Source organism: Pinus tabuliformis, chromosome X, assembly GCF_031772625.1.
Source record: "Pinus tabuliformis cultivar Carrire ecotype Pingquan chromosome X, CPIR1, whole genome shotgun sequence".
Classification (NCBI taxonomy): Eukaryota; Viridiplantae; Streptophyta; class Pinopsida; order Pinales; family Pinaceae; genus Pinus; species Pinus tabuliformis.
In genome coordinates, this window is record NC_142308.1 from 1,127,107,608 (window position 1) to 1,127,131,207 (window position 23,600).

At 35.3% G+C, this 23,600-nt stretch overlaps 1 protein-coding gene across 5 annotated transcripts; it reads right to left on the reverse strand.

The window, feature by feature from the left end:
- Nucleotides 1-1,311: 1,311 nt before the first annotated feature.
- On the reverse strand, nucleotides 1,312-23,600 carry LOC149143799 (triacylglycerol lipase 1-like). Of its 5 annotated transcripts, XM_089446888.1 has the most exons (10): nucleotides 23,372-23,559; nucleotides 23,168-23,289; nucleotides 22,385-22,494; nucleotides 21,876-22,025; nucleotides 2,749-2,859; nucleotides 2,516-2,659; nucleotides 2,386-2,426; nucleotides 2,218-2,300; nucleotides 1,986-2,078; nucleotides 1,334-1,887 (listed from the first exon to the last, which is right to left on the reverse strand). In XM_089446888.1, exons 1-10 carry the CDS (start codon nucleotides 23,413-23,415, stop codon nucleotides 1,589-1,591), a joined length of 1,197 nt encoding a protein of 398 aa, XP_089303014.1. In that variant the 5' UTR covers nucleotides 23,416-23,559; the 3' UTR covers nucleotides 1,334-1,588. The 5 variants fall into 5 exon arrangements, with proteins under 5 accessions (XP_089303017.1, XP_089303015.1, XP_089303014.1 ...); XM_089446891.1 differs by lacking the exon at nucleotides 21,876-22,025 and having other exon boundaries at nucleotides 1,312-1,887; XM_089446887.1 differs by lacking the exon at nucleotides 22,385-22,494 and having other exon boundaries at nucleotides 23,168-23,278; nucleotides 23,372-23,599.

Consider the following 23,600-nt stretch of genomic DNA (forward strand, 5'->3'; position numbering starts at 1 on the left):
AAAAATATGTAATTGTAATCACTACAAGTGAGATGTGCTACCCATTTTGGCTTAAATTTATTTTTTCTTGTAAAATGACTTTTATATTATGATGGTTCACATATTTACAAAACTTAGAACCTAGAAGTTCAAAAATAACACATAAATGGACTTAACCAGAAAATGATTAACCAAATTAGATTGTTTTTCCTACAAAAGTGTCTCTCTTTGCATCTCTTGAAGAGCACTCTACTCTAGTTCCACCTCCTCTGTTTTCATTCCAATTCCTCTTGCTTAGACACTAGATTGTATCGAAGGAATTGACAATGACATATCTCTGAATACCAAAAATGTCTTCTTCAATCCTAATAGTGGCCAAATTCATGAGTCGTTAAAACACGTGGAATTCTCTTTGGAGATTTGTATGCCCCTTTCTAACTTCTCTAAGTGGATTTAGATATCTTTCATCTACATATTCTTATAGAGAAGCAATTTTGTTGCACTCATAAAAACGATTAACAATGCCTGCATTGGGGTGAGTGGCAAGATAATTTTCCACTTCTATTCCTTTGGTGTACCTTTAGGGGCAATGCTTGCATTGGGGTGAGTGGCAAGATAATTTTTCCACTTCTATTCCTTTGGTGTACCTTTAAGGGCAATTGCTAGTTTTACTATAGCTTATCATTCTAAGATAGAAGAAAAAACAAAAGGATTAAATTATGAATAAGAAGATATGTTGTGTATGTATATAATTGAGAAATGGACTTGTGAGAAAGAATATTTACCTCTTTTAGATTTTTCATATAATAATAATTATTAGAGTTTGGTGTAGATCAACCTTTCTATTTCTGAATCTCCTCTTAATGGGCACAACTAAGACTTTAGGATTAAAAAAGGAAAACAAAATGAAAACCATTTGGAGAAGATTAAAAGAAAAACCATAAAAAAAAAATGTGTAGATGTGCATAGAATTGACACAAGTTATAAAGAACGATACAAATTGTATTTAAAATTTCTCCAATTAAAATTAGCAGAAGAGTCCAGTTTCTACTGCAGTATGTTGTGCTGTTGTGCAATTTAAGAGCACTAAAAATTAAGAATGATTGCTTATCATATTACATTATTTTCATCTCTAAGTTCATATACATGTTGTTTTTAATGTTTCTGCTCATTATATTTTAAATCCTTCTTATGTTATTGATTTGAGTCATTTATAGATGTTGAATGAGGAGGTATTGAAGGACAAATCGATCTAGACATGGACCGGCAAACTTGATGTCTTTGGAGTTTACTAGGTAAAGGTCCAATGCTACAATTATAACTCCAATTTAGATGCATCGAAAGACCCAAATAAGGTCTTCTAATTGGATTTTGTGGGTGAGAAAGTTTAGAAGTAGCTTAAATGTCTATGATATGAGTATAGGTCATGGTGGTTTAAAATTTCAAGAAATACTATATAATCTACAACACTACTACCAACCAAGCTCAAGTTATCTAAGTAAATTTCACCGCAAATTATTAGAATTTGAGAATTACAGAGCTAAAATAACGTGGAGTTAAATGCATTCCGTCGGGTAGCTGTGTGATTCCCATGACAGAAATCTACTTATCAATTCTCAAAGAAAGCCATGATGTTATCATAGAGCTCCTCCTTGCAATTGACGGCGAAGACAAAATCCAAATGACCAAATTTGGGCTTCAAAACATATTTGTATCCCGCTCTCAACTCACTCTTCAGTCTTTCCACGTCTTGTAGATCTGCAAGAGGGTCTGCACCTCCATAAGCGAGGAACAAGTTTTTGGTGGGCACTTTGGAGAGATCATATACCGGAGGATAGCTGGAGTTATACCTCTTCTTGTTCTCTGCACCCCCATAATCATATTTCTGAAACTTGTTTCTTCGATATACTGCATGCAGCCATGGCAACCAAGCTTGTTTAATGATCAAGATGGAGATATGCTGAAACAAGAGAGCATTTTGAAATATATATATATATACTACTCACTTTGAGCAAAATGAATGAGGTTCTTGGTGGAGGTCGCCTGCGTCGATTCATATAATAACTCAATTCTAGAATTGTTCAGGCAGCAGTTAGTTCCTGGCGTTCATCCCACTTCAATACTTTTAGTATTTTCACCATGGTTTCTTTAAGAATTACAGATATATTGCTCATCAAGGTCGTTGCAGCTACCCTCCGATTATTATTATTTTTTCAAGAAAAGGGATTTGGTTATTACCTGCGAAAGTCGAGGTAAGATCCCTAATACACTTCAATTTTGCTGCAGAGCATACAAGATCGATAACTTTCTGTCCCGTTTTCCTGTACAGTTAGAAGATATTTCAATGAAATGTATCTGGTTGCTGTTTGATATAAAAACTTATTTCTACATTTTAGTTAGACTCACGTTTTTGGGTTGAACTCATAAATGCCGAGACCCTCGAGTAACTGAGATGATGAATGGATATACATTAAAATGAGAAGAAAGGAGTTTAATACAGCAGATATAAAAGAAATCAGGTGCTCTGAGGAGTCACCTGGTCTAAATGTAGGACTACTGCAGCAACTATTGGGGGCGTCTGAATGTGTGAAACGTAAGCAACTGGGGCCAATAATGCCACTTTGTCCATAATATCGATTAGATCCCCTTCAATTAAACCAGCCAGGGCAGATTGAGCTCCCTGTCATTCAGGCCGAAAGTTTTGGAAAAACAATAATGATGTTAGTTGTCCATGACAGAAAAAGCTCCTGATGTGGTTATAATTATCACCTGAGAGTGGCCGATGTAATTGATCTTTTTGTTTGTAATGTTGGTCACGAGATGCAGCATGGTGGGAAGGTCGAAGTCTGCCAATTCGTCCAAGCTCCAATTCCAGTATGCCTGAGGAAAGGATTGTCACAAATCAGCATCACTTCTATATACATAATTACATTTTAATGAATATTCACTTTATTATACATCTCATATTATAAAAATTAACTAATTTTTTAATTTTTTTATTTCAAATTATTTTTGAAATAAAAAAATTATTGTTATTATTATAAAAAATAGATAAATTATATATATTTAAAAAAAATAAATTTTTAATTATGGAAATTTATAAATAAAATTTGTTACAATGTTATAATTCATATCATAGTTTATTAATATTATATATCTAAAAAAAAATATGATAATTTATTTTATATCACACTCTTGATATTATAAATTTTTTAACTAATTAATTTAATTAAAAAATTATTTTAAAAATATATCTCAATTTTTAATGTGTATAATATTATAAATATTTTAAATTATCAAAATTAAATCTCCACTATTTACTTAATAATTATTAATTATAAAACCCTATTGCAAAATAAAAACAGGTATCAATTTGAATATTACATTTAGAACCCGTTTCAATTCTATTGAAAACATTCTATTAATGGCCACTTCCTGACTTTGATAGACTCCAAACAGAGAAGTGGTTGTGCTAGCCTCCTAGATGATTGGATTTTTATATCAATAAAAGTAAAATCCTCATTTCTAATAATAAAATAAATTACATTTATTTTAGATGTGTTTGAATAGTTTTGTGAATTTTTTGAAATAAAATAATATATTTTAATTAATGATAATATAGTGTGTTTTACTAAAATTAAAAATGAAATTTTAAAAATTGCTTAATTTTTAAAAATGTTTTTACATATTTTTATTATTTTTATTTGTATAATATAATAAAATATTTCAGAGTGGATATTTTTACGTTTATTCATATTGTCAAAAAATTTAGAACGTGAAAGAGAAATTCTCTACATAATTTATATTCGAAAAATTCTAACAATAAAATATTTATTTTATAATATGTTAATGTCAAAATTTAGTATATAAAAAAATAGATGTCAAATAAATATTTATGTTATGATAAGTTACTTTTGAAATCTGTAATAAATATATAACAAATGTAAAATTGAACAATAGAAGATATATCTTTATAACAAATATAATTACAAAGTATGACTTAAAAATAGTATTAGATTATTTAAATATAAATTTACTAATATGTAAAATATATTAAAAAGAACTACAAATTAATCACCAGATAATATTTTTATGTTATGGATTCACCTTTACTTAACCTTTTGAACTCAAATAATTAAATTAATTAATTTAATTACCAATATAATTTATAAATGAAATAATATAAAATTATATATAATATATATATTATTGAATTTTAAAAATAAATATAAAATAATATAAGATTCAATTATTTAAATCAATTATTTAATTATTTATGAAGAATATAAGGAGTTATTGACCTATAATTTACATTAGAATATTATTATAATTTAGTCGTTTTTATATAGCTGTTAATGGTCACACCTAACTGTTTGGAAGATCATCTCTCCCTATTTAACTCGCAGCTATGATCTAACTCCTCAACTTGTCCTGACGATGAGCCACACTAGTTGGTTCGAAACACATAGACAAAGGTTTTCTAAATATAATTTAGGCTGAAACTCTTCTTAAAAATGTAAAATATATTCAAATTAACTCTTTTATATATAATAAACCCTTATATCTATTATATATATATAATTTATTACTGAGATAACCCTTTTTATTGAATTTTGATATATTAATTTTTTTAATTAAACTTATTATTTCATGGTCATAAATGAAAGACATTTTATATATATATATATATATATCAAGCACTTTGCATTTTTTAAATTAGTTCTATTTTTTATAAATTATAAGATTATGTAAATTTATATATTTCTTTAAATTTACATACTAAAATGATCAAACTATTATACAAATAAATTATTATTATAAAATTATTTATTTATTAATTTATTAAATATTTAAATAAAATAATAAAAAATATATTATATGGCAATATATTTATTATTAAATTATAAATTATATTTTATGTTTATTTTTTTTTATAATAAATAATATATTATTTTAATATGTAGATTTTCATAGTTAATTTTATGATATTCGGTATTTTTTAAAAATATTAATCTTTAACATCAATATATTATTTTGATATATATATATATATATATAAAATAAAATAAAACAAATAACGTATACAAAATTACAATTTTATTTAAGATTATAATTGTAAATTTATAATTATAAGTTACCATAATCATAATACATGCTATTTTGTAACAATATACATTACAATATTTTTATGTTACGTTTGATTATTTTATTTTATATAGAAAAAGTTCAAAAAATAACAACGTTTGAAAAAAAAAATTATATTATGAAAAATCAATATAAAAAATGTTTAAATTATCTAAAAATAATGTTTAAAAATAATAGATAATTAAAATATAATAATATAAGAATTAAAATTATATATATTAATTTAAAAATATAAAAATTTAATTTATTTTCTATATAATAAATTAATAAAAAATAAGCCTAATATATTTTATATAAAAAATACAATTATATATATTAACCAGTAAGTCTTAAGGGTGAGTTCAACTAGTTCAGTTCTGTAACATCCACATCCATATATAACATAAAATACATAGATACATGTAATAAAATTAAAATACAAAATTTAATAAAAAAATCCTAAACTATTGTTATTTGCAATGTAATAATGTTTAGCATTAACATATCCAAACTTCGATGTAGCTTAGATCAACTTTACTTAATTGATGCGATCATACGTTAATAAATTTTACCTGATGGTATGTACATATTTAATTATTACGAGCAATTCTCCGTATCTCACATCATGGCTTGTGTTGACCTTCCCTGGCTCATTCCGGCGGCCCTTGGCTGGATGGGTGCCAGCTGCCAGAACTCATCCTAATCGCTTGCCACCTGTGGTCTGGTGCACAATGCGGAATTGGCAATGGATTCGAGGTTGTGTCAAGCTCTGAGAGTAAACCCTTTTGACCCGACGTTTGTGTGGTTTCCTTGTTCATTTGCTGGGCATGGCTCTGGGGTTTGTGTTTTGGTTCCTTCCATGACTTTCCTCTGCAACTCATTGATTTCTACCTGTTGTGCATGGAAGAGGGTTCACTGGGCATACCTACCTATGGACAAGCTTGTACTGAAGCTGTATGTTGCCGCTTGAATCAGGTAAGACTAAGTTAACAGTTTGTTTCCGGTTTTGAATTTTGTTCATGGTTTCTAAATTCAGTCTTGTTTTCACTAGTCATTTAACCCTATTATGGTTTCAAGCTAATGAGGTTTCGATTCCTGTAGGTGCCGCCTCTAATATGGTGTCTGGAGTCTCTGTTGTGAAAACACCCTTGCTTCACCCTCGTGGTTTCAGGTAAGTGATGAGGGTTTTTCATGCATTATTGTGCAGGTCTTGTTTACATATCTTTGGTGGTTAGATGACTTTAAGAGGTGTTAAACCCGAGATTCTGGTGTAGGGTTTGCCCAAATGGAAAGTGGGTATAGCATCCAGATCTACTCACAGTCATGTGCCGATGAGCGCGGGGCCTCCGGGTATGTGGGTTTCGTCTTCCTTGATTGTTGCTGACTCCTCTTCCCTTGTATGAGGGTTTTGCTCTAAACAGGGTTTGCCATTTTCAGTTTCTTATTAAATTATGAACTGTGTTATACACGGCCTCTGTTTTTTGAATGGCGACGAGTCCTTGTTCTTGGGATTGCATAGCACATAAATGTAATTTTATCCCTAGATTCTGGTTTGTAATCATTTAAGGCAAACCATTATTATTAATTGTTTTGTAAAATTTTTCTTATTAATACAATGAGGAATTATGATATGATTTTATTCCAGTTCCTTTTATAGCTGAGTTTTCTCTCTGAAATTTGTATCATTGATTTGGTGAATCAATAGTTTGTTTCATCCTCAGAACGTCGTTCTAGGGCATCCCCTTAGGTTTCCCTTGGAACAAATCTGAAGGACCAAGACTCTTAAAACAATACTATTCCTTTTACAAAGGAAACCCTGATTCCCAAATCTCCTATCTCTGTATAAGGCACTGTGTTCTTAATTGCTTATCACATCAGAAGAAAATTATGGTAATGAATTTCCGCTTACTATCGTGATTCCTCACCAGAGGTCCATCAACTAAATCACGAAAGTATAAATACTGTAAATACTTATTTATCTCTTGTATGGGTATTTATTTAACGTATCTCATTCCTAAGGTTGTCTTACACTGGGGTCTCTGTCATGGTTACAATTGCAGTCACATAGACAAGTTTGGTGAGTTTCTTGCCCATTTCACTATTATCTGTATGTAGTTCATGTATTCTTTCTTTAATAAACATAAGTTGGAATACCCACCTCGATTCATATAGTTTCGTTCTTTTAGTGATTCTTGGCTAACTCTGGGCATTATGTTATATGTTCAAGTTTATTTTTCTTTTCACGAAATCATTCTATGCTCAGGTTGGGTTGCACAATCTTACCGAGATTGCTAAATTTGCAACGCAGGATAATGCATTCAACTTTAAGATATAGGTTTGGTGCATTCGTTCTTTCTGTACTATAACATGCTCATTTTCAACAGTTTGTTATCTGCACATTTTAATTAACTTGCATCTATTTTAACTCACATCTAAGTTAATTTACCCCTAATTCATAGCACTACTTTTCAAATTGATAAAATATTAACAAAACAATACAAATCCAACTCCAAAATATTTATATCCTAAACTTTTACACATTAATTAAGTAAGACATACTTAACCAGATTGTACTTATCTGCCATGGTGAGGCCAAACCATAATCAATGAACCTTTTTGCCAACCTTCCTATGAGAACCTGGCAATCACGTCCAGTGTTCTCCCCCCAAGCTCCTCTTTTACCCAATAAATCAGTTATATGCTTGTACCAATTTCTGCTGCTTCGCCTCAAGACTCCAAGTCCAGCCAACAATCACTCTTACTTCCTTCAGGGAAGTCTTTTTTTTCAAAACCCATTCCCACTAAATCCTTCTTCAGCTCAAGAAATTTCTTTTCCAGCCAGAAAAGCCCCCTCCCTCCTCCTTCTCTCCTCCTTTTGTAAGGGAAGAGTAGAGGGAGGGTAACTGTTTCTTTAAGTAATAACTGATAACTCATAACTGTTGGGTGAAAGAGATTTATAGAGGTTCTTCAGTGATCTCCCTTTTTTTTAGAATTCCCATAGAATACCACATCTACCATAATTATTTATTTATTTAATAAAACTATTATTATTACTGAATCTATTTAATGTCCATTTCCCAAAAGTAAAAACAAGAGTTTGTTTCCTTACTGCAAAGTAAAAACATACAAGTAAAAGTAACTTGAAGTTCTAGGGTGTCACATTTCCCCCTCTTAGCGGAACATCGTCCTTAGTGTTCATCTTTCTAGATGTTTCCTGAATAATTTGGATATTACTCCTCCATAAAAATTTTATCTTCCCAAGTGGCTTCCTCCGGGCTCAAGTGCTTCCACTACACTTTAACCTAGATGATAGCTTGTTTCCGCAATGTTACTTCTCTCTGATCAAGTATTTGTAGGGGTTTGACCAGAGATTCTCCTTCCGGTTCGACCTACCACAAATATCATTGTTATATAACAGATGTGTACATAATCACCACACTCTAAAGTAAGTAATTTTTGAGTTATGCACACCTATTTATGTATATGTATATATATATATATATATATATATATATATATATATAGATATATATATATATATATATATATATATATATATATATATATATATATATATATATATATATATATATATGCTCATGTATTTATATATAATATCTTTTACCTGAAGCTCTTGCCAATTTATGATATGTCTGGCGTCATATACATACTTCTTTAAAAGGGAAACATGGAACACATTATGGACCCAAATGTGGCTGGGTAGGGCTAGTTGGTAGGCCACCGCGCTGATTCTGTCCAAAATTTGGAATGGGCCAAAGAACCAGGGGGCCAACAAAGCGCACTTCCCCCACTTCAACGTACTCTGCTTTGGTTTAATCTGCACATACACATGATCTTGCACTTGAAATTCTTGGTAAGTTCTCTTTTGTTAGCATACATTTTCTATCGGTCTTGGGCAGCCTTCAAATTTTGTCGAACCCTCTTCATAGTTTTATCAATTTCCTCCAATTTTTCTAGTCCTAATATCACTTTATCCTCCAAACTATTCTAGTTTGTAGGTATGGTGCATTTCCTTCCATAAAGTACCTCAAAGTGACTCATCTTAAGTGACTCATGATAATTGTTATTGTACGCAAATTCGACGAGATGTAGATATTCTTACCATTTCCCAGGTTGTTGCATCACATACATGCGCAACATATCCTCTACCACTTGATTCACCCGCTCAGTTTGTCCATCAATCTGGGGGTGATATGCAATGCTAAAGTGGACCTGTGTACCTAACTCGGTGAACAATGCTTTCCAAAAGGCAGAAGTGAACTTAACATCTCTATCATATATTTTGACTTTCGGCATACCATGTAACCTGAAGATTTCCCTCATGAATATATCAACTATTTGGGTTGTTTGATATGTGGATTTTACAAGTATAAAATGAGTTATCTTGCTCAACTTATCTACTACTACCATAATTGAGTCATTCTACCTTCTAGACCATGGTAACCCCGTTATAAAATCTAAAGTTATAGTATCCCATTTCCATTCCAGAATAGGTAGCAGCTACAATAATCCAGCAAGGTGCTGGTGTTTCGTCTTGACTTGCTGACACTCTAGACATTTAGCTAGGTACTTGGAAATATCTTTCCTCATTCCAGGCCAGTATTAGGCTTTCCTGATGGCCGTCAAAAGTTTTTAATAGCCTGGGTGAGTAGCATAGGGGCTTCTATGAAATTCACCTAACATGCTTTGTTTCAGATACAATTGGTTAGGTTCGTAAACACGGTTTCTAAATAACAATAAATTTTCAGAGTTAATACTATACTCCCCTTGCTTCATCGAACATTACACAAATTTTGCCTTCTGTCATAGATAACTGTATTTAGGATCCTTCTGGGCTACCTCCTTTAACTGACCCATAAAATTGTTAGGTTGTGTTATATTCTTTCCATTACTAGCCCACATAGTTAACCAGGGGGTTAGAGGAGGGGTGGAGACCCCCTTCGTTGCACCGATTGTGTAGTGAGGGGGGATCACAAGGGGGCTTAAGGCATACCTGTAACACCACTTTATGGGGTCCGAGGCAGTGCCTAGGAAAATTTTGGTTTTGGACCCTATGTTAGGTTGGGCAGACCCACCTATGGTTTTGTGCATGATTTTCACACATTTTGTTTTGGACGCGATGGTTTTCGGTCGATGGTATTGGACGCGATGGATTTCAGTCCATGGTATTGGATGCTTCGGCATGTATAAATATGTATTATAACATTGAAAGGAACATAATGAAAAATCAAGCCAGTAGTCCCGGTTTTGGGATCCAGGGGAAAATCTCCGTGTATATGTGTTTGATGTGTTATGCTCTCACATTGTTTATTTTCTATGTTTTAGAATTCGTATGCAGGTAATTTCTGTATGGGGTTAAAACCTACATTTGGTATCAGAGCTGTTTTGGCTTCAAGGGGATGCCTTTGTTGCTGAGGTTTTGCTCAGGTCTATGGTCGACCCTGTTCAGTGGGAGATCTGCAAGATCGATTCTATTGGTGAAAGAAGATGGCGAGCAGTGGAAAGATAAAGATTGATAAATTTAATGGCCAGAGTTTTGAGTTGTGGAAACTCAAGATGGAGGATCTGTTGGTGGATAAAGATCAGTGGATCGCGATAGATCCAGGTACTAAACCAACGGGAGTGTTTGATAAAGAATGGAAGAAGTTGGATCGGAAGCCAAAAAGCACAATACAATTGTGTGTCTCAGATTCAATATTGCTAAATGTATCAGCAGAAGCTATGGTGAAGGCTTTGTGGGACAAGTTAAGGACTTTGTACCAATCTAAGTCTCTGGTGAATAAATTGTTCCTGCGGAAAAAGTTGTATAACCTGAGGATGAAAGATGGAGACTCGGTGACAGAGCATCTGAACACATTTAATACTGTGGTAAGTCAGTTAGAATTTGTTGATATTAAAATTTCAGATGAAGATAAGTGCATCAGTTTGTTGTGTTCTCTACCAGATTCGTGGGATAGTCTGGTTATTGCAATAGGTAGCAATGCAACTTCCTTGCAGTTTGATGAAATAGTCTTATCCTTGCTGATGGAGGAGATGAGACGGAAAAATATGGAGAGCCAAAATGGTGATTCCTTGTCTATACAAGGACGGTCCCAGAACAGAAACAAAAATAAGTCATCGAGTGGGAGATCTAAATCTAGAGGGAGATCTAAATCTCCAGGAAAACTTGTAAAGGTGGTGTGCTAGAAATGTAGAAAGGAAGGGCACTACAAAAGGGACTGTAAATCTAAAGCTCTTGATAAAGGAAAGGGATCTGATGAGGCTCCTTCTGTAGAGGCGAAAACCACCTCAGATGAAGGTGGGGATGTGTACTTGGCTTATTCATGTACACATGTAGATCATGAGGCATGGTTGATTGACTCAGGTGCATCCTTTTACTTCAATCCCCATAGAGAGTGGTTCTGCGAGTATGAGAAATATGATGGTGGTGATGTCTTCTTGGGGGATGACTAGAAGGTTAGAATCATTGGTCATGAAAAAGTAAAGATGAATTTGCAAGGTGGAAGGGTTAGAATTCTTCCAGGTATTCTACATATTCCTGTGTTAGCCAGAAATCTGATTTCTGTAAGCAAGCTGGATGATGCAGGTGTAAAAATAGTGTTCGAGAAGGATACCTGCAAAATGGTTCGGGGAGCACTGGTATTGATGTGGGGAGTTCATATTGGAACTCTGTATAAGCTGTAAGGTAGCACTATTATTGGTGGGTGCAATAGTTCTATGGTTCCTGAAAGTGGAGCAGAAAATCTAGTGGTCTCTGGAGAGAAGATCATGCTGTGGCATCAAAGGCTTGGACATATTGGAGAGAATGGCCTTCGAATTCTTCATGGCAAAGGTATGGTAGAAGGTATGAGTAATAGCTCTCTGGATTTTGATTTCTGTGAAAATTATATATATGGGAAGCAGAATCATGTGAGTTTCCCCTCTGGTGGTAAGAGGGCGAAACATATATTAGAGCTTCTGCATAGTGATGTGTTTGGACCTGTGAAGGTTCCATAACTGGGTAAGTTTGTGTACTATGTATCATTTATAGATGACCTCTCAAGGAATACATGGATATATTTCCTTAAGAAGAAATCTGAAGTCTTTGACAAGTTTAAAGAATTTAAGGCTCTGGTGGAAAACTAGACATAGAAGAAGATAAAGGTGTTGAAGACAGATAACGGTGGAGAGTTCTGCAGTAAGGAATTTGTAGAATTCGGTAAGAAGTGTGGTATAGCATGACATAAGACTACTCCATATACAACTCAGGAAAATGGAGTTGCAGAAAGAATGAATAAGATGTTGATGGAAAGGGTAAGAAACATGCTCAGTGGTGCCAGGTTAGGATAGGAATTTTGGGTGGAGGTGGTGGATACCACATGTTACCTGGTCAACAGGTCACCTTCATCAGCGTTGGAGGATAAGACTCCACAAGAGGTATGGACTGGTAAGAAACCCTCTCTTTCACATCTGAGGGTATTTAGATGTTATGCATATGTACATGTTCCAAAGGAGAAACAAACCAAGTTGGATAGTAAATCTAAAAAGTGCATCTTTATTGGGTATAAGGATGCTTTAAAGGGTTATAAGCTTTGGAACCCAGTCACACAGAAGGTTGTGTACAGCCGAGATGTGGTGTTCAAAGAGGTAATAGATGTTATTAAACATGAAGTCCAACCAAAGGAACCTAAGAAGATAGAGCTTGAGCTAAAGGAGGAAGAATCAGACTCTACAGTAGAGGAGGAATCAGAAGAAGAAGAGCCACAAACTCCGGGTGTAAGAAGATCAGTTCGAGAAAGAAGACAGCCAGAAAGGTATAGTCCATCTACTTTCTGTTCAAATTTTGCTTTATTTATTACTGATGATGATCCCAAAACTGTGAAGGAAGCAGTAGATTCAGAGGATGGAAAACTCTAGAAAGAGGCCATGGTTGATGAAATGGCATCTTTGCACAAAAATGAGGCTTGGGATTTGGTGGAGTTGCCGGCTAGAAGGAAACCCATTAGCAGCAAATGGGTGTTCAAAAAGAAGACAAATGCAGAAGGAAAAGTGGAGAAATACAAAGCTTGGTTGGTAGTAAAAGGTTATTCCCAGGTGTCGGGAATTGATTTTGGTGACATTTGTTCTCCTGTTGCCAAGGTAACTTCTATTAGATTACTTTTATCTGTTGCTGCTGTTTTTGATTTTGAGGTAGAACAGATGGATGTAAAGACAACATTTCTTCATGGGGATCTGAAAGAGGAAATATACATGAAGCAACCTGAAGGCTTTGCGGTGAAGGGTAAGAAAGAACTAGTATGCAAGTTAAAGAAGTCTCTGTATGGGTTAAAACAGTCACCAAGGATGTGGTATCAGAAATTTGATACATTTATATGGGGACTTGGCTTCACAAAAAGCAAAGAAGATCACTGTGTGTATTTTAAATTAATTGGTGACCGTGTTATTTATCTAGTCTTGTATGTGGATGATATGTTACTGGTTGGAAATGACAAAGAAATTATCCAGGATTTGAAGACCCAATTGTCCTCCAAATTTGACATGAAAGATCTTGGTGCTGCAAACTATATTTTGGGCATGGAAATTAAAAGAGATCCGGCAAAGAGGAAGTTTTGGTTAAACTAGAGGAAGTATATCGAGACAATACTGCAGAGGTTTAATATGCAGGATAGTAAACCAGTGAAGGTTCCTACTTCTGTAGGTGTGAGGTTATCTACTAAACAGTGTCCCAAGACACAAGAAGAGGAAGAGGACATGTCCTGTGTTCCATATGCAAGTGCAGTCGATAGCCTGATGTATGCGATGGTCTGTACTAGACTAGACATTGCACATGCAGTGGGGGTATTGAGCAGGTTTATGTCAAAACCAGGAAAGGAGCATTGGACAGCAGTGAAGTAGGTTTTCAAGTATTTGCGTGGCACTAGAGATTATGGTTTGTGCTACCAAGCAAGACCAAGATTGGACAGAGTGTTGGATATTCATGGCTTTGTTGATGCAGACTAGGATGGAGATTTGGATCAGAGAAGATCTACAAGTCAGTATGTGTTTAACCTATTTGGAGGTGCAGTCAGTTGGATGAGTAAGAAACAATCTATAGTGGCACTATCAACTATAGAGGTAGAATACATGGTAGCCACTCATGCAAGCAAGGAAGCAGAGTGGTTGCATAGATTGTGTTCAAGTATGGGGTTAGTACAGGGAGCTATAAGGATAGACTGTGATAGCCAACGTGCAATTTTCTTAGCAAAGAACCCCGCATATCATTCAAAGACAAAGCACATTGATGTTCAATGTCACTTTGTGAGGGATATGATAGAAGACAAAAAGGTGTTGCTGGTAAAGGTGTACACTTTGAAGAATACTGCAGATGCATTGAAAAAATTTGTGACCTCTGAGAAGTTCTCTTGGTGTAGAGAGACAATGGGCATTTCATGGCTCGAAAAATGACTAAGCTCTCTTGTGGCCCCCTATGGAAAGAAAACAACAAGTGGGAGAATGTTGGGTTGTGTTATATTCTTTCCATGACTAGCCCACGTAGTTAACTAGGGGGTTAGAAGGGGGGTGGAGACCCCCTTTGTTGCATCAATTATGTAGCGAGGGGGGGTCATAGGGGGTTTGAGTCATACCCACAACCCCACTTTATGGGGTCTGGGGCAGCGCCCCAGAAAATTTTGGTTTTGGACCCTATATTAGGTTGGACGAACCCACCTATGGTTTTGTGCTTGATTTTCGCACATGTTTTTTGGATGAAATGGTTTTTGGTCCATGGTATTGGATGCAATGGTTTTCGGTCCATGGTATTGGATGCTTCAACATGTATAAATATGTATTATAACATTGAAAGAAGCATAATAAAAAATCAAGCTGGTAGGCCCAGTTTTGGGATCCAGGGGAAAATCTCTTTGTATATGTGTTATTCTCTCGCATTGTTTATTTTCTATGTTTTAGAATTCGTATGCAGGTAATTTCTGTACGGGGTTAAAACCTACAAAAATTAAGTTCAATTTGACTAAAAGAGATTTCGTAGAGGTGGTGCAGCTTTCTACTTAACGCATTTGCCACCCTATTCTCTCTTCCTTTTAAGTGTTTAATTTCAAAGTCAAATTCACTTAAAAATGCAGTCCATCAAGCTTGGCGTGCGTTTAAGGTAGGTGGATTAAAAAAACTAGTTAAGTTGTTGTGGTATGCTTTAAGCAGAAATCTTTTCCACAACAAATAGTGTTGCCATACTTTTAAGGCATGTACTACTGTAGTTAGCTCCAAATCGTAAGCCGAATATTTCTATTCATCCTCCTTGAGTTTACCTGATTCGTAAGTGATGACCATGTCATTCTGCATTAAAAAGCCACCCACACCATCTTTGCATGCATTTGTACAAACAATAAAATCCTCTTTAGGATTTGCGACTTTTAACACCAGAGCCGTTGTGAGAAATTGTTTCAACCTATCAAAACTTTCTTGACAGTCTTTTGACCATTTGAAGGTTGTCCCTTTCTTTTGTAGCGAAGTAATTGGATAAGCAACCTTGGAGAATCCCCTTATGAATCTTCTATAATAACCAACAAGTCCCATGAAAGAGCGTACATTCGTCACATTGGCTAGAATAGGCCAATTCATAATGCCTTTTATTTTCTCTGGATCGACCACTATACCCTCAGAAGATATGATGTGTCCTAGGTACTGAATCTAATCTTTATAGAAATCACACTTGCTGAATTTAGCATAAAGTTTATTTTCCTTTAAGGTTTGCAGTACTATGCGAAGGTGCTCTTTATGCTCATCGATGCTTCTAGAGTATATGAGAATGTCGTCAATGAATATAAGGACGAATTTATCCAAATAAGAATGGAAAACCCCATTCATCATGCTCATGAAGGTTGCTGGGGCATTAGTAAGACCAAATGGCAAGACTACAAACTCATAGTGGCCATAGCGAGTTTTAAAAGCAGTCTTGAAGATATCTTCGTCTTTAATCTGAATTTGGTGATATCTAGATCTTAAATCAATCTTTGAAAACACCACTGCTCCCTTAACCTGATCGAAGAGGTCATCGATCCGGGGTAAGGCGTACTTATTTTTCACGGTCAACTTGTTCAATTGTCTAAAATCTATACATAGCCATAGGATACCATCCTTCTTTCTTACAAACAGAACCAGAGCTCCCCAAGTAGATACACTGGGTCAGATATATCCTTTATCCAGCAGCTCTTGCAGCTGGATTTTTAATTCGGTTAGCTCAGGAATACTCATTATGTATGGTGCCTTTATTACTGGGGCAACTCCATGGACTAGTTCTATGGTAAAGACGAGACTTCTCTTAGGTGGTAGTCCGGGAATACCCTCTGGAAATACATCCTTAAACTCTTGTACTACAGGAATTTCCTCTAGAGCTGACACTTTATCTTTGGAGTTTGTAAATCCTATTTGAACAGCATAGATCTGACAACCCTTATGCATACATCTAGCTAGTTGATGCGTTGTAACAGATCACAACTTCACTTCTCTCTTCACCCCCTGAACCTCTACCCTAGCACCATTTTCAGATAGAAAATTAATGGTCTTATCTTTACAGTTTACTAAGGCCCACTGCCGCTCCAGCCAGTCCATGCCTATCAAGACATTGTAAGAGCCTAACAGTAATATATTTAAATCTGTGCGAATTTTCTGTTCTGCTAGTTTTATTTCGCAGCCTTCAACTTTAGCACAAACGTTTCTCTTTGCACCGGTAGCTAATTGAACCAACCAAGGGTTCTTAAATTTTGAACTTTTTAGAGGACATTCATCTACTATTTGGGACTAACATAGCTCAAACTAGCACCTAGATCTATTAAAATGGAAACAGGATGATCAGATTTTTTACCTTCAAGTTCCACCATTGAAGGTTGATAATTCACGTGACGATCTTCGAGCGCGGCATTGATTCGAGGTATGTTTCATGCTACATCACCCACAATAGAAGCTTCATGAACATTTGCAACAAGTTTCGCTCTTCCTCTATGAGGACAATTCTTGTAGTAATGGGGATCCCCGCAACCCCAACACTGTAACGGCGGTCGGGGCACCTGACTGGTTTCCAATTTACTTGATGCCTCATTTTGTCTTACATCGCTCGGGGGTTTGTACTTTTGTTGATTTAGATTAACGAGTCCATTTGGTGCTTTACGTCCTGAGAATCTGGTTCCTCGGTTCCTCATATTCTTGTTATTTGTAAAGTTTTTCTGCCCCTTCTTACTTGGCCAACTCTTCTGCACTTCACCTTTCTGTCTCATTTCCTAATAACAGATATGAGCTTTTCAGACTACTTTGTCCATTGTTTTCGGATTGTCAAATTCCAGTCTTTCCTTCATGAAAGTAGACAAGATGCTAACAAAACGTTGGACTTTAGCATTTTCTTCTCGGATATAAGGGATGTATCTTAGTCGTGACGTGAATTTTGTTATAAATTCATCCATTGTTTGCTGCCCTAGTTTTAAATCATGAAACTCTTTTGCTTTGTCGTCATAAAATCGCTCCTTCAGATATCTATCCTTAAAAGGATTTTGGAATTTCTCCAAGCTAACCTCTGGCTCATTGATCTCCTTGACTATTTTATTTTCCTCCCACCATAGGGTGGCCTTGCCTTGCAACTGATAAATTGCTAGCCTTGCTCTCAAATTTTCATCATATTCATATATTTGAAAATATGTGTTCATGTTAATAAGCCATGCCTCTATTGCTTCGTCTGTTTCACCGTTATATTTTGGTGGCTTGGTCTTCTTGAATTCTCCCTGAAGTTCTGTTTTCTGTCTTTTTAATCCAGTTTTGCTGGAACCATTATCTGACTCCTCCTCGTTACCAATTTCTCCACCTTCTGATTCTTGATGTTTTTCTTGTTGTCTGTGTGTTTCTGTTCCATTTTCTTCTCCTTGACTAGGGTCTGGATTTCTCTAGTTTTGTCTATCTAATAAACTTTTCATAATTTTCTTTTGTTCCAAATGGAGTCTTTCATTGTCCGCTCGCAAGTTCTACATTTCTGTTCTTAACTACTGAACTGTTTCGAGTAAGGAAGCATTGGTGCCAACATTTGTTTCTCCCAATTGAACCCATACTTCTAGGCTACGTACGGTGCTCCTATGTGCATAAGAATCATTTTGTTATTTTTCCAAATCATTCAACCCATCCTCAATGTAGTAACCTGAGGCTCTGATACTAATTGTAATACCTACATCCATCTATAACATAAAACACATAGATACATGTAATAAAATTAAAATACAAAATTTAATAAAAAATCCTAAACTATTGTTATTCTACTGCAATGTAATAATGCTTGGCATTAACATATCCAAACTTCGATGTATCTTGGATCAGCTTTACTTAACTGCTGTGATCATACGTTAATAAATTTGATCCGATGGTATGTACATATTTAATTATTACAAGTGATTCTCCATATCTCACATCATGGCTTGTGTTGACTTTCCCTGGCTCATCCGAGCGGCCCTTGGCTGGATGGCTGCCAGCTGCCAGAACTCATCCTAATCGCTTGCCACGTATGGTTGGGTGCACAACGCAGAATTGGCGATGGATTAGAGGCTGTGTCAAGCTTCGAGGTAAACCATTTCGACCTGGCATTCGCGTGGTTTGCTTGTTCATTTGCTGGGCATGCCTCTAGGGGTTGTGTTCTGGTTCCTTCCGTGACTTTCCTCTGCAACTCATTGATTTCTACCTTCTATGAATGGAACAGGGTTCACCAGGCATACCTACCTACGGACAAGCTTGTACTAAAGTTGTATGCTACCACTTGAATCAAGTAAGACCAAGTTAACAGTTTGTTTCTGGTTTTGAATTTTGTTCACGGCTTCTAAATTTAGTCTTGTTTTCACTGGTCATTTAGCCCTATTATGGTGTCAAGCTAACGAGGTTTCAATTCCTGCAAGTTCCATCTCCAACATTGTGTTTGGAGTCTCTGTTGTGAAAAATCCCTTGCTTCACCCTCGCGGTTTCGGGTAAGTGATGAGGGTTTTGCATGCATTATTGTGCAAGTCTTCTTTACATAGCTTTGGTGGTTAGATGACTGTAAGAGGTGTTAACCTTGATATTCTGGTGTAGGGTTCGCCCAAATGGAAAGTGGGTGCAGCATCCAGACCTACTCACAGTCATGTGCCAACCAGCGTGGGGCGTCCGAGTATGTGGGTTTTGTCTTCCTTGATTTTTGCTAACTCCTCTTCCCTTGTATGAGGGTTTTTCTCTAAATAGGGTTTCCCATTTTTGTTTTCTGATTAAATTATGAACTGTGCTATACATGGCCTTCATTTTCTGAATGGCGATGGTTCCTTGTTCTTGGGATTGCATGGCACATAAATCTAATTTTATCCCTAGATTCTGGTTTGTAATCATTTAAGGCGAACCATTGTTATTAACTGTTCTGTAAAGTTTTTCTTATTAATGCAATGAAGAATTGTGATATGCTTTTATTCCGGTTCCTTTTATAGCTAAGTTTTCTCTTTGAAATTTGTGTCGTTGATTTGGTGAATCAATAGTTTGTTTCGTCCTCAGAACGGTGTTCCAGGGAGTCCTCTTAGGTTTTCCTTGGAACAAATCTGAAGGACCAAGATTGTTAAAACAATGTTATTATTTTTACAAAGGAAACCCTGTTTCTCGGATATCCTGTTTCCTAGATATCCTATCTCTGTATAAGGCACTGTATTTTTAACTGCTTATCACATCGAAACAAAATTATGGTAATGAATTTTCGCTTACTATCGTGATTCCTCGCCAGAGGTTCATCAACTAAATCATGAAAGTATAAATAATGTAAATACTTATTTATCTCTTGTATGGGTATTTATTTAACGTATCTCATTCCTAAGGTTTTGTTACACTGGGTTATCTGTCATGGTTACAATTACAGTCACATAGACAAGTTTGGTCAGTTTCTGGCCCATTTCACTCTTATCTGTATGTAGTTTGTGTATTCTTTCTTTCATAAACATAAGTTGGAATACCCACCTCAATTCGTATAGTTTCGCTCTTTTAGTGATGCTTGGCTAACTCTGGGCATTCTGTTATATGTTCAAGTTTATTTTTCTTTTCTTAGAATCATTCTATGCTCGGGTTTGGTTGCACAGTCTTACCCAGATTGCTAAATTTGGCATACAGGTTAATGCATTCAGGTTTAAGATATAGGTCCTGTGCATTCGTTCTATCTGTACTATAACATGCACATTTTCAACCGTTTGTTATCTACACATTTTAATTAACTTGCATCTATTTTAACTAACGTCTTAGTTAATGTCCTGTGCACTCGTTCTATCTGTACTATAACGTGCACATTTTCAACCGTTTGTTATCTACACATTTTAATTAACTTGCATCTATTTTAACTAACATCTCAGTTAATTTACCCCTAATTCATAGCACTGCTTTTTAGATTGAAACAAGATAAACAAAAGAGTACAAATCCAACTCCAAAATATTTATATCCTAAACTTTTACACATTAATTAAGCAAGATATACTTAACTAGATTGTACTTATTTCCATGGCAAGGCCAAACCGTAATCAATGAACATTTTTTCCACCCTTCCTATGAGAACCTGGAAATCACGTCGGACGTTCTCCCCCCAAGCTCCTCTTTTACCCAAAGCTCCTCTTTTACCCAATAAATCAGTTATTTTTTGTTGCTTGGGTTCTCCCCCCAAACTTTTACCCAGTAAATCAGTTATATGCTTGTAGCAATTTCTGCTTCTTGGCCTCAAGACTCGAGGTCCAACCAGCAATCACTCTTCTCCCCCCAAGCTCCTCTTTTACCCAATAAATCAATGATACGCTTGTAGCAATTTTTGCTGCCAGCAATCACTCTTACTTCCTCTAGGGAAGTTTTTTTTCCAAAACTCATTCCCACTGAATCCTTCTTCAGCAGGAATTTCTTTTCTAACCAGAAAAGTCCCCTCCCTCCTCCTTCTATCCTCCTTTTTAAGGGAAGAGTAGAAGGAGGGTAACTGTTTCTTTAACTAATAACTGATAATTGTTGGGTGAAAGAGAGTTACAAAGGTTCATCAATGATTCTCTTTTTTTTCAGAATTCCCATAGAATACCACATCTTCCATAATTATTTATTTATTTAATAAAACTATTATTATTACTGAAACTATTTAATTTCCATTTCCCAAAAGTAAAAACAAGAGTTCGTTTCCTTAATGTAAAGTAAAAACATACAAGTAAAAGTAACTTGAAGTTATGGGGTGTCACAAGTTCTTAGGGTCTGGACACCCTTGGGATTAGGCCTTGGTACTCTGGCCTACGAGCTTTAAAAAATTCCCTTCAAGATTGATCTACCGAGATTTTTCCAATAAATATATATATATATATATATATATAAACTAATAAAAAATGAATTTTATTGTAATGGTTTTTAACAATGTTATTAAATATAAATAATTATTTAAAAAATATCAAATTTATTTATATATATAATATTGATATAACATCTATTTAGATAAATAATGGTAATGAAAAGGAAAAGCCAATAAACCTAGCGTTTGGAAAGGCTCAACCGTATTCTATATTAGCAAGATATTTTGGGTGTATAGATCAGATAAATTTCTATTAATATTCTATGGAAGATGCACGAGATCAACGATAAAAGAGAAAGAAAACGTGCAACGATATTATGATAATAACGTCACATAGATCAATTTTAACCAGCCCTTATGTTTGCCTTGTACGGAGTTCAATTCCTATCCGGGAAAAATTTCATAACAGATGATGAATCGATGATTTTTATATAAATACCTCGTCTTTCTCTGTGAGATATTCATGGCCATGGCTGAAACTGGTGGTTCGACCATTCCCAATCCACACATCGTAACCCTTATCTGCCAGAACAAACGCAGGGGATACATCGGATTCATCAGGGGGGTTCACCACCCATGTCTGTCCACTCTGCCATAAACATTTTCAGATCAGCCGAAGCTGGAACTAAACATAGAGGGAGTTCTCAATGACTAGGGTTTACTTGAATCAGATTTTTTAATAGAAGAAATCTCTTTGAATCAGTTTTCAGGTTGATATAGTTTTGTTCGGGACTACAAAACTTGTGAGAACAAGTCTTTATTTAATAGTTCTATATGTGATTAAACCAGAAAACCTGTGAGACCAAATCCCTACTTCATAATCCTATCGAAAATTGGACAATAAAACCTGTGAGACCAAATCCCTACTTAATGGTTGAAGCATATGCAATAAATTTGGAGTAATCCCACCAGTGTTCTAAACATTATTGAATCAGTTAAGATACTTACCGATAAAAGGCCGTGGTTCAAGAAGACAGGACCCTTTGGCTCCGAAGTAGATGACAGCGAACGAGAATTGATCCTCTGAACCCCAGCCGAAACCCATCTGCGGTTGTAACCTGCAACAGTACTAAGCACAATAATTATGAGAAAACGAATCTAAACATACAAATAAAAGTTAAACAAGATAGGGGTTCCTGATAAATTTATACATTGTATTCTTGACAATCATATCTGGAAGAATAAGGCTCCACATTCGTGGAGCATAATGATAAACCGGATGACTCCTGTTCTACACCGATAACGTCCATATTCACATTTGTCCCCACACTCAACTGGGCCGAACATGTGAAAAGTAAAGCAAATATCATCGTTTTCCACGTCTCCATGAAGGACCACTGGTAAGGGAGTGAAGGGTATAAGTCTGTCCACTCTGCCATAAACATTTTCAGATCAGCCGAAGCTGGAACTAAACATAGAGGGAGTTCTCAATGACTAGGGTTTACTTAAATCAGATTTTTTAATAGAAGAAATCTCTTTGAATCAGTTTTCAGGTTGATATAGTTTTGTTCGGGACTACAAAACTTGCGAGAACAAGTCTTTATTTAATAGTTCTATATGTGATTAAACCAGAAAACCTGTGAGACCAAATCCCTACTTCATAATCCTATCGAAAATTGGACAATAAAACCTGTGAGACCAAATCCCTACTTAATGGTTGAAGCATATGCAATAAATTTGGAGTAATCCCACCAGTGTTCTAAACTTTATTGAATCAGTTAAGATACTTACCGATAAAAGGCCGTGGTTCAAGAAGACAGGACCCTTTGGCTCCGAAGCAGATGACAGCGAACGAGAATTGATCCTCTGAACCCCCAGCCGAAACCCATCTGCGGTTGTAACCTGCAACAGTACTAAGCACAATAATTATGAGAAAACGAATCTAAACATACAAATAAAAGTTAAACAAGATAGGGGTTCCTGATAAATTTATACATTGTATTCATGACAATCATATCTGGAAGAATAAGGCTCCACATTCGTGGAGCATAATGATAAACCGGATGACTCCTGTTCTACACCGATAACGTCCATATTCACATTTGTCCCCACACTCAACTGGGCCGAACATGTGAAAAGTAAAGCAAATATCATCATTTTCCACGTCTCCATGAAGGACCACTGGTAAGGGAATGAAGGGTATATATATAACAAACAAACAGAT

Bases quoted from the DNA above. Each gene is read 5' to 3' on its own strand.
- LOC149143799 (XM_089446887.1), bottom strand. From the start codon at position 23,548: ATGGAGACGTGGAAAATGATGATATTTGCTTTACTTTTCACATGTTCG. The intron at 22,026-23,167 runs GTAAGTATCTTA...TGTTTATGGCAG, and splicing joins TGAACCACGGCCTTTTATCG to AGTGGACAGACATGGGTGGT. The intron at 2,860-21,875 runs GTATTTATATAA...TCCTTTCCTCAG, and splicing joins ATCTCACAGAGAAAGACGAG to GCATACTGGAATTGGAGCTT.